At 34.1% G+C, this 15,248-nt stretch overlaps 1 protein-coding gene across 1 annotated transcript in view; it reads left to right on the top strand.

The window, feature by feature from the left end:
- The window catches only part of CUL3 (cullin 3), a 54,217-nt gene that overhangs the window by 20,810 nt on the left and 18,159 nt on the right, over positions 1–15,248 (top strand). Inside the window, exons 5-11 of the mRNA XM_007450043.1 lie at positions 2,614–2,759; positions 3,478–3,654; positions 4,861–5,031; positions 5,655–5,762; positions 10,080–10,204; positions 10,799–10,895; positions 12,380–12,514. Of these exons, the coding sequence (XP_007450105.1) occupies positions 2,614–2,759; positions 3,478–3,654; positions 4,861–5,031; positions 5,655–5,762; positions 10,080–10,204; positions 10,799–10,895; positions 12,380–12,514 (959 nt within the window). The remainder of the gene's footprint in view (positions 1–2,613; positions 2,760–3,477; positions 3,655–4,860; positions 5,032–5,654; positions 5,763–10,079; positions 10,205–10,798; positions 10,896–12,379; positions 12,515–15,248) is intronic.

The raw sequence follows: 15,248 nt of genomic DNA, 5'->3' as shown, positions 1-15,248 counted from the left end.
TCCTTTACTTAAAATGAGAATCTATCCTTTTTTTAAAAAAAATATTTATTTATTTATTTTTGTCTGCGTTGGGTCTTTGTTGCTGTGCACAGGTTTTCTCTAGTAGCGGTGAGTGGGGGCTACTCTTCGTTGCGGTGCGTGGGCTTCTCATTGCGGTGGCTTCTCTTGTTGCGGAGCACGGGCACTTAGGCGTGTGGGCTCAGTAGTTGTGGCGCATGGCATTAGTTGCTCCACGGCATGTGGGATCTTCCCGGACCAGGGCTCAAACCCGGGTCCCCTGCACTGGCAGGCGGATTCTTAACCACTGCACCACCAGGGAAGCCCTCAATTTTCTAATGTACTGTTTAGTTATTGAGTTAATGCTTTCTTAGTCACCTTGGGTGGGGGTTATTGAGGAAGGGAGATGAAATGGGCTTGGAGATTAGAGGCTAGGAAATGTTTGATGGGGAGGTTGTTGAGCATACCTGAATTGTAGTAACTGTAACCTGCATGGAGACTTGTGTTAAAGGCATTAAGTATACCTAACACATGGCTAGTGCTTAATAAGTGCATAAATAATGGAGTATCAGAATAGCCACTTACCATAGTTTCTATTTAATACTTAATGTTCTCCACAAGTAAGCAGCTTTCTGTGATTCTAAATTAAATTTTAAAATCATGGCTTCAATTTTCTTGGCTTTCCACTAGAAACCTAATTGCAGAGTATCTTTAATTATGCTGGGCCCTGCTCGTGAGCAGTATGTCAAGAATGTGTCAGAGACACAGCTTCACCATTATGAAGCCAAATATCTCATAAATCAGAAAGTGAAAAAGTTTTTTCCCACCATGAATGGAGGATGAGTTGGATTGATAATTAAATGCAGATAACATTACGAAATTAAGTTTGAATGGTATCATTTTATTGTTTTATGAAGTGTATACAGAAATAATGATATTTAATTTTTGAATGATGCATATTTTTCATTTTCTCTTTCACATTCTCCACTAAGCCATACATTTATATACAGTGAATTACATATAATGAAATTGTATTAATTTACATACTGTTAAATATACATGTGACTAAGCAAAACTAACAACATAGGAACAAAGTAGACAAAGTTGGGAACTAGTTTGTCAGAGGTATTTGGTATGCCAAGTTTACTGTAGTATATATGTTCATAAATTATTGTATTTGTAATGTTTGTTTTTAACATGGGAAACTTGGTTGTAATTTATAACAAATGTGAGAAACTATCAGATTTGCTGTGTGTAGATTATTTTGGACATATATTATTGATGAAAGCACTTTTTAATGAAATTTGCTTTTGAAAGTCATTGAAACAAATTTTGAAGCCCTTTTTGTAAAACTTGTGTCCAGGTATCTTTAAAATACATACAACTTCAGTTTTAAGATCTAAGTTGCTCTTATAAATGTAGACCAGGGTGGGCAAATTATAGCCTGTCTACCAAATCTGGCCCACTATCAGTTTGTTAGAAAAAAAAAAAAAAATCAAAAGAGTAATATTTCATTACACATGAAAATTATATAAATTTTAGATCTCAGTGTCCATAAATCAAGTTTTATTGGAACACAGTCATGCCCATTCATTTATGTATTATCTGCAGCTTCTTTATGGCTACAATGGCAAAATCGAGTAGTTGTAAAAGAGACCATATGGTCCACAAGTTTAAAATACCTACTCTCTGGTGCTTTACAGAAAACAGTTTTCCAGCCACTGATCTAGAAACTACTGTACTAACTCCATATTTAAAAGTTCTCAATCATAAAGCCTTTTTATATCATTGTAAAGTTTTGACACTATAGCCTCCCAGTAAATTCTTATTTCATAGATACATTAGACGTATGGAAAAGCAGTATTTTAACTCCACATTTTAATCTTGTAAAAAATAGAGTCCAGAGTTTTCCTTCTAAATAAAAACAATGTAGTGAGATTAACCAATTTTTAAAATACACATATTGGCTTAGGTCAACACCTGGGAAATATTAGGGATTGCTCTGAGGAAAATATTAAAGAATAGGAATTTATGCTGTAAATTTCACATGAATTTTACCATGATGTGTAATGAAATAAATCCTAGTATATTTAATTTTATTTGTTGTCATGGTTGTCATTTGAACTTTTGAGATAGATATACTTAAAAATTATCTGTAAGATTTTTAAATTTCTTCCTTATTACATTAACTGCCAGTTATACCACAGTTAAAGTTATCCTTTTGATAGTTGTTTTGCAGTATTAACTAGATTCTAGATTAGAATTATATAGGCTAAATTATGTAGGAACTCAAAACTTCAGTTTTCATTTTTTGTGACTATTATGCTGTTTGGACATCTCTTCCATGTAAACTAAAATTTGCTATGACATTTTATTGATGCTTTTAAAGTATCTCATCTGTAAGACGTATTTTGTAAATGCAATAATAACCATTAACTAGCTTTTTTTCCTGTTTTCCTGGGTTTTTTTTTATTTTAATAGTTTTTCATGTGCTCAGCAAATGATCATAATGGAGAAATAAGCTTCTTTAAGTATAGCAAATTAGCATGAACGGGGATTCAAATTTCTGTTCTTAATTTTTAATGTAGCCAATTTGTGTGTTCGTTCTGATTGCAGACCTTGCTTGCATGTACAAGTTATTTAGTCGTGTGCCAAATGGTTTGAAAACGATGTGTGAGTGTATGAGTTCCTACTTGAGGGAACAAGGTAAAGCCCTTGTTTCTGAGGAAGGAGAAGGAAAGAATCCCGTTGACTATATCCAGGTGAGTAAATACAGAAGATTCTCTTTATCATAAAGTAATTGGTCACTTTTACAAAGCTATGTAGCATGTATTTCTGACTTAATTTTTCCAATGGTAAATTAATATGTAATTATCCTAAATATTTTAGAATTTTGGAAAGCATGTACATTTATATCAGGGATATAAACTCAGCCACTTCTTTTCATTTATGAGCTTGTCTGATGAAGAAGTCTTTATTTAAATAGTCTCAGTTCTTTCTACTTTTTTGTATGCTTTAGTGTTCATATACTACCTTAGTGTGTTCAAGAAAAAATAACTGTGTTTTAGTGACTTTTTGGTTCAGGATATTTTGCTTTCAAGCAATACAACAAATATATTATGCTCTCAAGTTTTTCATATTTTAATATAAATAAGCTTTCTCTGTGTATTTTTAAAGCTAATTTTCTCTCAGGCTCACCCATTCAGTCAAGATAGAGGAAGGTGGGGAGAAAAAGTGAGGAGAATCTTTGGTTCATCTTTAATAGAATAATACATAAATGGAAGATAGAATACTACTCTCACCACTGACATTTTTAACAGGCTTAGAAACAGGCTTGAAAATAGCAATATAGAATCTGTAAGTTTAACACTGAATGCACACATTTATTACCAGCAAAGTTAAATGTGTGTAGTTACACGTGTATTGTTTATAGAAAAGTTATTATAATGTATGCTAAGTTTCTTTGTTTTTATTTGGAAGGGCTTATTGGATCTGAAGAGTAGGTTTGATCGCTTCCTCCAGGAATCGTTTAATAACGACCGGCTCTTTAAACAAACTATTGCGGGTGACTTTGAGTATTTTCTCAACCTCAACTCCAGGTCCCCTGAATACCTCTCATTATTTATTGATGATAAGCTGAAAAAGGGAGTCAAAGGGGTAAGTATTAATGCATTTGAAAATATATTAAGTTTTATTTGTAGATATAAAATTAGGAAATAAAATATAAAATTAGGGAATTTTGTAGATATAAAATTAAACAGTCCTCCTTTGCTGTGCTTAAATGTGCACTGTGATATTTGAAAGGATTGTTTCAAGTATTTGAAACGGTCAAAAGTACTTTGACATTTCATTGAATGTGTAACTGGCATCAAAAACAACTACACATCCATAGACTTGAGATTGTGAGGGTTAGATATGCTATAGAGATAATAAGGAACTAGAAAACAGCTATCCATGTGGCACATAGAATGTTGCTTGCTGTCACCTGGTTCTGGGGGTTACGTATCAGACAATACTTGAGTGCCAAAAATTTGAAGGTACAGACTAGAATAGGTATCAGAAAATAGTTTGAAAGCATATATGGAAGCTCAGTTTCAAGCCTTTATAATATATCTGGGATCTTGGAAGCTCACTGCAGCACAGAAAATCAAAATAAGCAGATTGTGATCACACATGAATTGGTCTTCTTGACTTCATCTTGGGATTTGTGAGACAGAAGGGCAAAGCAACAAATAGGTAGCTATAACAAAGAAACAAATAAGAGGAAGATTACTAAGGGCACCAAATAGAAAATAACACAGCTGAGTAGTCTACCATATTTTTTAATATAAGCTTAATACAACCTGCCACAGCATCATCTTGCCCTTATTTAAAAGATTAGGGGAAAGAGGCCTTTTTACTTTTGGAATTATAACAAGTTATTACCGTTCTGGTTGCACAATTTAGATTTTGAATCAGCTTGTATAAAAATATCTGTCTTTTGGCCATGTAAGTTTCTGCCTAGATACTATGCAAGGGCATGGTAAAATTCTTTTATGTGATTAAAATTTCATTTCTTCTGTTCTCAGTCATCCTTTAATCCAGCCATGTATCACTACATGCCTCCCTTTCAGAGGTAGCCCACTAGGGAGTGGAACTCCATTCCAGCCTCTGATTAATGCTGCACTAGATGAGGATTTAGAGTCATGCTACTAGATAAAGTAGGAGGCACTTTCTCTCACTAGATCCCTCCTTCTGACATATCTCAACCAGATGTTTATGTTTGTTATCAAACAGTGCTTTTAAACTATTGATGAACTGTGATGCTGTTTTTGTAGAACTAAAATTGTGTAATTGTTAAATTGTCTTTTCAATGGTTTGCAGCTAACAGAACAAGAAGTAGAAACAATATTGGATAAGGCAATGGTCCTTTTTAGGTTTATGCAAGAAAAAGATGTATTTGAACGTTACTATAAACAACACTTGGCAAGGAGACTTCTCACAAATAAAAGTGTTTCTGATGACTCTGAAAAAAATATGATTTCTAAGTTAAAGGTAAGGTGTATTTAAGATGGAATGGAAAAAAAAAAGATGGAATGGAGTGCACGTCACTAATGATTATCACATAATTGAGCACCAGCAACATGTGACTGGGAAATACTTAATTGATTTAAAATACTTATTTCTCTAAATTAATAAAACTAGATTTTTTTTTTGTTTTGAGCAGGCTGTACTTAGATTTATTCAAGTTCTGGGACATTCACAGTGTGCTGGAATTTCTCTTGGTGTAGCAGATACATTCATTCATGGAGATCTGGGGGAGGATTAGTACAAGGGAAACAATAAAGGGAATATCACCATATAGTTCTGTTTCACAAAGTGTGGTCCACAGACTACTTGTACCCATATCACCTGATATGGGTGTTTCTTGCTGAAAACATAAGAGTTCTAAGCACTGCCTTCAGTGAGGTTTATGGGAATCTCAGAGAGAGTCTGGGAATTTTGCATTTTAAAATAAAATTCTTGGATTAATCTTACACTGAATTTGGTATCCACAGACATAGAACAACTATTGGAAAGATTTAGGAAGGATGACAGTAACATGGAAGAGTTTCTTTGTACATTTTCTAATAGTAAAATCCATCATTTATTTGTGTATATTTGTTTTTCTTCCACAGACTGAATGTGGATGTCAATTCACATCAAAACTGGAAGGAATGTTTAGGGATATGAGCATCTCAAACACAACTATGGATGAGTTCAGGCAACATCTACAGGCCACTGGGGTAAGATTCTTCATTAATTTCTACTTATATAAATGTGTTTATGTAAAGTCTTTTGTAATGGGCATTTTCATCCAATCAGATAACTGAATTGCTGGTGTTATTTTTTTTTTTAACTTTTATTGGAGTATAGTTGATTTACAATGTTATATTAGTTTCAGGTGTACAGCAAAGTGAATCAGTTGTACATACCATATATCCACTCTTTTTTTTTTAGATTCTTTTCCCATATAGGCCATTACAGTATTGAGTAGAGTTTCCTGTGCTATGCAGCAGATTCTTATTAGTTATCTATTTTATATATAGTAGTGTGTATATGTCAGTCTCAGTCTCCCAATTTATCCTTCCCCCCCACCCCATGTCATTTCTTTAAATGCCATTAGTGACAACATATGTATTGTCTGTGAGTGCTTTAAAAATTATTTCTCCCATATAACCTCTTTTTCTAACTATTAATCTTAAAATATTTTTTCTTATAAAACTTAATCTTCCCCACTTGAAGGAATATACTGAAAATTTAATAAATAGTGATTCTGCTGTTATAACCATTTTTAGGTTAGGGAAGGAATACCAGGCTTAGGCAAGCTTACTGAGTTTTAATGCTCTTCCTTTTACTTTACCCCAGGATGGTGCTATCTTAGAATTGTTACCTGATTTTCCTGTACGTCAGTATTCTTATTCATCTGAAATGTCAAGATAAATGGGCCTGACATCCTCAGGGTCGGTGGAGGGTGAACTGAGTATAAAAACACTGATGCTAGTGTGTTATAAATGTGGTTTTGTATTGTGATTCCCAGAAGGCAGAATGCTGCAACTTATATGGCCTTGGAGTCCAGTGGGGTTTTGTGAAGATTCAGTGGGGTTTAATGAAGTTCAGAATTTTCCCTTCTCTCTTCTTTTTTTTTTAAAACTGTTTTTCAACTGTAACTTTAAGTTTAGAGAACTCCACATTTTTTCTTTAATGTTTTCTCTCTCAACTGACCATATACTACTATATAATTAAGACATGTCGCAACCATTTAAAAAAAAATTGGAGGTCTTTTTTTGATATTTAAATATGAGATCATCACTTCTACATCATCACTTCTACTGGTCCCATAGGTCTCATCACAAACAAAATATGTGAAAATACCTAATTCTGTAGAAATGGACATTTATATGTATTAAGACATTCTGACTCAGAGGGACTTCTGTTTCCTCTTTGTTATAAATAGTTGTGTGATTTGCCTCGGATGTTTACAGTGGAGAAAGGCTGAGAGCAGGAAAGATAGACTCTGTGATAAATAGAAATTTGAGTGGGCAGGGACTGAATAATGTGATTATCCTAGATGTTTTTCTCTTTTAGATTGTTCAGGGATTTGTGCTTCATTCTGTATAATGCATTGATAAAATCATATTTTCATATGGTACATTTTTTGTTTCTTTGTTTTTCTTCCACTAATGTTACACATATTAAGAGCTATAAGGAGATAACCTGGTCTGAATAAATGCTGTATTGAAACCATGTAAAGGAATGTTCCCGGATGGGTCCAGAACCCATTTTTTTAGCTGTCTAATTACCTTATCTGTGGTAGTTGAAGGCCTTTTGATAAGAAAATTAAGGTCTTTATTTACTCTCGACCACTCTCTTGCACTTATTTCATTTAAAAAAGAGGAAATGATTGTTCAACGTGATCATTTCATCAGATTGTTTGCTTTTGTTATTTTCTATTGTTATGAAGTTGTGCATTTTCTGTTCTTGCATTTTGATTATTCAGATATATCCTGCACTTTATGGTGGAATATTTGTTTCATAATTTGTTAACCCAGTAAGTAGAGTACTTATCAAGATGCTCAAAGTTATGTATCTGCTAATCTGGTTGAAGCTTTCACTTTGTAAGGCCATTATTTGCATGCAATTATTGGCTATTTTGTAATTGTTTAAACTAAGGATCATAAGCTTTACGTCTCCTAAGCCTTAATCTTCATTAGAAAGATTTGATGAAAAGTGACAGAGGAATCAAAACAAATCTTGAACTTTCTGAAATCTTGGAACCCTTTTAAAACATCATCAATCCTCAGATAATTCTCTGTAACTTTCTTAAAGGTTCTTGGCCTGTTTAAATATACCAAGAGAATGACTCTTCTGTTTACTTTCAGAAGTCATATTAACAAGTACTTTTCTTAAAATGCTAAATAATTGTGGTATATTTTATTAGATAAGTCATATTTATTATGCTGAGGGAAATTTAAGTGTTTGTGCATTTTTTTCCTGTGTTTTACTTTTTTAATGGGGATAGGAACAGGAAAACCACCTCGCTATCATATTTCTGTTTATTTATATCAGCAAATCATATCACATCCAGACAGACTTTTCTTGTACCTCTGTTTCTGTGTACTTGTCCCTGTCATGTGCTATCTTGGAAAATAAACTGAATGGCTTAAAAATATTACTAAGAGGGGCTTCCCTGGTGGCGCAGAGGTTGAGAGTCTGCCTGCCGATGCAGGCGACACGGGTTCGTGCTCTGGTCCGGGAAGATCCCACATGCCGCGGAGCTGCTGGGCCCGTGAGCCATGGCCGCTGAGCCTGTGCGTCCGGAGCCTGTGCTCCGCAATGGGAGAGGCCACACAGTGAGAGGCCCGCGTACCGCAAAATATATATATATTACTAAGAGAGGTAGAAAGAAAAGGTCCAGACCATTAGAGTAATAGTTCCTTGAGGTTCTTTCTTTTTCTTTTTTAATAAATTTATTTATTCTATTTATTTATTTATTTTTGGCTGTATTGGGTCTTTGTTGCTGTGCACGGGCTTTCTCTAGTTGTGGTGAACCGGGGGCTACTCTTCGTTGCGGTGCGTGGGCTTCTCATTGCAGTGGCTTCTCTTGTTGCGGAGCACAGGCTCTAGAGTGCAGGCTCAGTAGTTGTGGCGCACGGGCTTAGTTGCTCTGCAGCATGTGAGATCTTCCTGGCCCAGGGCTTGAACCCATGCCCCCTGCATTGGCAGGCGGATTCTTAACCACTGCGCCACCAGGAAAGCCCTCTTTTTCTTTTTTTAATTTAACAAATGACTCATTGTTTCTGTGCCAAGCGTTGTTCTAGGCACTGGTTATACAGCAGAGAATAGACAAAAATCCCTGCCATGTTGGAGCTTACTTTCCAATCTGGGAGACAGATGATCAACAAGATAAGTAATTACATAGCACCTTAGCTGGTGATAGGAGATATAGAGGAAATCTGTAGCAAGGAAGAGTGGTCGAGGAAGGCCTCCTTTAAAAAATGACATTTGAGGAAAGACTTGAAGATTAGGGAGCAAGACGTGGAGATATGGGAAGAGAGATAAAGACTTCATTGTCTTGGGTGGATTGAACCAAGTTGTGACCCCCTTCCCAATTACAAGTATACAAACAGTTCTCAGCCCCTTCTCCATTCATCATCTAAGAGTCTGCTGTGATCATCTCTCCTATGTGTCATGTAAGATTTCTGGATTCAATTTCTTTAAAATAGAGTAAATCATTTATTAGATATTTATGAAGAAATCTGAGTGTGGAATACTTCTTGATATTTGTAAACTCATTTTAAAAAATTTCTATCACTAAATCATCCAGGTTACATAAAAATGGAATAATGGTTTAAAACAAGCTGAGAATATTAAAAATAAAGATATTTCCCCCTTTAGAATTTCTGTTGATGTGGTTTTTTTTTGTTTTCTTAAAATTGTAATTTATTTAAAAAGAAAAAATATCTAATTGTGATGGTAATGCTAGCATATATTTTGTAGAGGGAGTCAAACATTATGCAAATGCTTATAGAGCACCTGCTGTGTAGAACTGGATCTAGTGTCCTATGCAGAGGTTGTTAGAATGTGAGCTGCATGTGAAAACATGGAGGTTTTGGTCAATAGAGTTGAAATGTGACTGGGATATTAGGAATGTGTTGTTTCTGTGTTAAGATGGTAAAAATGTTTAAAAGCTGAGATGAAAGGTATTATTCTAGAATTTTCCCTAAAATGATACTGATAATGGCCCCTTGACATTTTATCTGAAAAAAATCTTGAGGACCAAAAACTCTGTACTTTTCAATGACACCAGTAAGACTTTGTTCATATGCTAGGAACTTTGATCAGTATTGTAAATTCAGCATCTTAAACAATAATTATAAATGTGCCAGGATAGTTAAAATTAGGAAAACATTGGATGAGTGTAACTGTTAAGAAGATGTGTTTTATTTGCTGAATGTTGGATATGGAGATAACTACTTTGATAACTCTAACACAGTGTCTGTATGGAACAGATAACACATCCTAGCTAATGAGGGGGGAACATTTTCTTCTCTTTTCCACAGGTATCTTTAGGTGGTGTTGATCTCACAGTTCGGGTGCTCACAACAGGTTATTGGCCCACTCAGTCAGCCACACCAAAGTGCAACATCCCACCAGCACCAAGACATGCTTTTGAGATATTCAGAAGGTAAATGTAGATCAAACTTTGTATTTCTAAGTAGAAATTGTCCAGAATTTAGATAAATTTGAGCATTCAGTAGTGTCCCCAATTGAAGGGGTATATACTCCATTTTTAAAATCTCATGTTATCCTTTATGCATTTAATATGTAAGGATGAATTGCATAAACTTTTCAGAGGAATATCAATGTGCTTTCTTTAGCATTAGTGCATGGTTAGGAGTATATTTTGTATTGTTGATGTCTGACACTAGCTTGGGGTGACTTGCTTATTGGGTTAACTATGGAGAAAGGAGGTCATATAAACAGCGGTGGCTGAGCAGCAGCCAGGGGCAAATAAATGTACTGGTAGAAAGTACTTAGTGTGCTACCTTTATCACTTAATATCTAGCTAAGTTTCTTAGGTCTGTTTCCCACCCAGCCACCCCCACCCCTTATTTAGGGCTTCTTTTCTGTAAAAAAAAATTGGAACTGAACTTGATTCCTAAGGTTTTGTTTAGCTTTTAAAGTCTCCCTTACATATATGTTTGTTAAGGATTGGTAGTTTATAATTTCACATGTATAAATTACATGATTCTCAAAAACCTGGTTTGATTTGCTGAAGGTTTTACTTAGCCAAACACAGTGGTCGACAGCTCACACTTCAGCATCATATGGGTTCTGCAGATCTCAATGCCACCTTTTATGGACCAGTTAAAAAGGTAAATATTAATAGTTTGAAGGTATTTTTATTAAGTAACTTAAAATTAGTCTACAGAAGTGATTTGTGATTTTTGTTGACTTGGATAAATTATTTATTTCTTTTATTTCCTTACCTGTTTCAAATATTAAAAAGAGGGAAACTTCAGCTTTGATTTATTGATTTATGTTCCCTTAGTTGCTAACTTCATTTGACAATATGAAGACTATACCAGTAGCCTTCCTTATGGAATAAATAATATAATTACATGTTTTATTTATAAGATTAGATTTGAGATAATATTGCATAAAATAATGGATCTGAGGGCATACAAAGCCATGAGTTTCTTTACAAAATTCTCAGTCTCCTATAATCCTTATTTCCAATAAATTGAAACCGGGAAAGCTAACACTTAAGATTTGTGAAATGTACAAAATGTTGCTAAAGTGATTATTTAAAAATTAACAATACACTAGAGGAGTGCCTTCATTTAAAGAAGTAATTGCTCTTTTATATGTAAAATTGTGAGGTTTAGAGTAATAATTTACTTTCATTGCTTGGTATAAATCAAATCAGGGTCACTTGGCTTAAAATGGCAAAATAATAAAAAGCTTCTAAAAAAACATTAAAAATACCTAAGTTGTCATCTTGGCAGCAAATAACAGTTGCATTAAATATTTTAATTAAAATCTTACTTGTCACCGCAACACCGAAGTTGTTTTTTTAATATTGTTGAAGATGCCTATATACATGTTCTAATTTTTATATTTAATTGAAGTGGGAAATAGTCCTTAGAGTTCAGTTAGTTGAATAATGTTTGACACTATTATATATTTAACTGTAAGTGGGAAGGTCAAGGATACATACTAAAGAACTCAGCTTTTAATGATTGCTTTCTTGTTTCTGTTTTAAAGGAGAGGGGTTTTTTCCCTAAATAGTCATGTTATCTTTTGAGGTTTTATTAAACAGATCAGTAGGTTTTAAAAACATAATTCATATGTTAATTATTGAGGACTGAATTTCTACTCTGTACTTCTAAATCATAGAGCAGGAATAGGCTTTAAGGACGGCAGAGGTTTTTTTCTCCCCATCCTATGCTGTTATTTGAACTCTTAACCATGATCAGACCACACAGAAAGAAACCTAATACTACTTTAGGGTAGTAGTATAATGGCAGTAGCATCATATAAGTCCATTATTATCCTATTGTGTACTTTTAACATAATTTTAGTTATAAATATAAGGAATTACTCATTACTTGCTCAGATACATTAAAATGTTCAGAATGGAAAAAAATGGGACAGTCCTAAATAAAGACTTTGTGTGTATGTATACACACATATTTACACGTTTAAAATAACATTTCCTTTTTATACAGGAATGAGTTTATATCATTTTGTTAAGGGGAGGTTGGGCATTACAGAACTTATTTTTCAAATATACTGTTAAAGTTACTAGGAGATAATTATATCTTGTTTCTATTTTTATATTTAAAAAATTAAACAGGAAGATGGATCTGAAGTTGGTGTTGGAGGGGCACAAGTAACTGGCTCTAATACACGGAAGCATATATTGCAAGTCTCCACTTTCCAGATGACCATATTAATGCTCTTCAATAACAGAGAAAAATACACATTTGAGGTATGGGCTGGTTATGTGAATTTTAACCAGTTGTATTGTTTCTGATTCTCACCTGGCATTTGGGTTGTTCTCAGATTTAGACTGTAGTGAATAGAGCTGTATGTTTAACTTTTTAAAGAAGTTGCCAAACTGCATCCCGAAGTGATTTTCACCATTTTCACCATTTTACATTCCTGCCAGCAGTGTAGGAGAGTTCTAGTTGCCCCACATCCTCTCCAAAATTTAGTATTGTCAGTCTTTTAAATTTTAGCCATTTTAGCTGGTGTGTAATTGTACATATACATTGTGGATTTAACTTCTTTCCTTGACTAATAATGACATTGAGCATTTTTTATTTGTTCATATGCCACTTATATGTCTTGTTTGGTGAATTCTTTGTTCATATCTTTATCGGGTTTTTTAAAAGTTCTTTACAAATTCTGGATACAAATCCTTCGTCAAATCTATGTTCTGTGAATATTTTCTCACAGTCGGTCACTTGCCTTTTCATTTTCTTAATGTTATATTCTAAAGAGCAGAACGTTTTAATATTGACGAAGTCCAGTGGCCACTTTTTTACATTTATGGTTCATGCTTTTGATATCCTATCTAAGAAATTATTGGCTATCCCAAGTTTGCAAAGATTTTCTTCTAAGTGACTTATAGTTTTAGCTTTTACATTTAGGCCTATGATCAATTTCAAATTAATTTTTTTGGTAATGGTTAGAGGTAAGGATTAAGAATTATTTCCTCCCCACACATAAGTATTCATTTGTTCATTTCAGCATCATTTGTCCAAAACGCTAGTCTTTTCCCTTTGAATTACTTTGAGCCCTTTATTTAAAAAAAAAAATTCAGTTGACCATATGTATGTGGGTCTATTTCTGCACACTCTGATCTATTTCATTAATTTCTATGTCTATCCTTATGCTAATTTTACACTATTTTGATAGTGTCAACTTTCTTTTTTTTCCTTAGAGTATATATATTATAATATACTTTTTTATATATAATAATATACTTTTTATTTCTCCCATTAAGTCATGATTTGATTGAATTAAATTCATTTAGTCTTTTCCCATACCTTTGATGAGTAGGTTGGAGTTGAAATGAAGATCATGTGATTTTTAATAAGTTTAAATTAAAGATAAGGAATGAATTTTTTAAAAAGCTGTAGAATTATAGCCATGTTTATACTTAACTGAAAATCAATTTTCAGACATAGGTGAATGAATATAGGAAGAAATAAGTTTAAGTTTGAAATGAAGAGCAAGATTAAATTCTAGGCCTATTTTAATACTCATCTCCATATTCCCTTTTTGTGATGATGATATAGTTAAGAGATGACTGTTTTTATGTGATATACCTCAAGGAAATATTTTGAAACGTAAGTATTTTATTTTTAGGTCAGTGGCTAAGCCAAGAGGTTTTGCTCTTATAAATTTCCAGGCGTGTTTTACCTAGGGAATAACTTTAATTTTCAAGCACAAGTTAAATGTGATTGAGTTCTAAAGAATATTGATTAAGTAAGTATTGAGTACCTTACCCAAACATTGTAAGCCTTTTCAGACAGGTGGAATTGAATTATCTTTAACAGCTTGGATGTTTTAATCTGCTGTTCTCATGGATAATATATTTTAAACAAAATAAGCTACTTGATAAATGCTGCAGTTGGTTTTCAGAGTCCTACTTTATAAAGAGCTGGCAAAAATAGTGGGATAAACAAAAACATAAATTGATTTTCTTAAGCCATTATTGGAATTGCTAGTAATTTTAGTGGTTCAAGCTTCCTTTTCTCATCCCAGTCAGCTTGCGATCAGTGAGGCTAGTGAGCATTGATTTAGGTAGAAGGTAAAATTAAGTAGAAAATTCCTGTAATATTTTAAATTTTAGCTAAGTCACAAACCAGAAGCCTGAGCATAAGTGGCGTATGTAAAATGCCATTCCTATGGCTCCAAAACCTTATGGCTGCTTGCATCTCAAACCGGGGAGTAGTGAAAAGGTACATGAAGTTTTTTGTCTTTACTCACACTATGTGCTTATAGTCAGTCTGCCGCATAAGTTTTATTAGACATCTCTTTTACAGAAATTGCCACAAATTAGAGGAGACAGTTAAAAGTATTTAACTATAGTAATTACTAAAGGAAGCTGATCTCTTATCTTTGAATATTCTTTCTTTATAAGTTCAGTAAGATGGTGTATTCATTATTTAATGCTACACAACAGGTCTCAAATTCATGTTTTAAAACCACCACTAACAGTTTATTATCTTTCGTGGTATCTGTGGGTTGGGGATTCAGGAGGGGCTTTCTGGGTGGTTCTGGCTTGGACTTGTTCGTGAGTTTACATTAAGATGTCAGCTGGGGCTTCAGTTGTCTAATGTTTGTCTAGGGCTGGAAAATGCTATCGGTGTGCGCCTTCTTCCACGTGGCTGGCAAGTTTGTTTTGGCTGTTGGTAAGAGGTCTTAGTTTCTCTCCACATGGGCTTTACCTGTTTGGTTGTCCTTGCCTCCTGGTGGCTAACTTTCCCTAGAGCAAGCGATCCAAGAGACCCAGGCAGAACCTGCAGTGCCTTTATGACCCAGCCTTGGAAGTCAAGTATCATCACTTCCTTATTTTGTTGGTCACTCAAGTCAGCCCTGATGCAGTGAGGGGACCACACAAGGTTAAAACATACCAGGATCATTGTGGGCCATCTTGGAAACTGCCTACAAAAGGTGACATTTATTGTAGTGTCACATTTAATCCGTAGTAG

This window comes from Lipotes vexillifer, unplaced genomic scaffold (genome assembly GCF_000442215.2).
Source record: "Lipotes vexillifer unplaced genomic scaffold, Lipotes_vexillifer_v1.1 scaffold2491, whole genome shotgun sequence".
Classification (NCBI taxonomy): Eukaryota; Metazoa; Chordata; class Mammalia; order Artiodactyla; family Lipotidae; genus Lipotes; species Lipotes vexillifer.
Note: the sequence above shows the minus strand (reverse complement) of the source record. Positions and strands in the feature narration are given on the sequence as shown.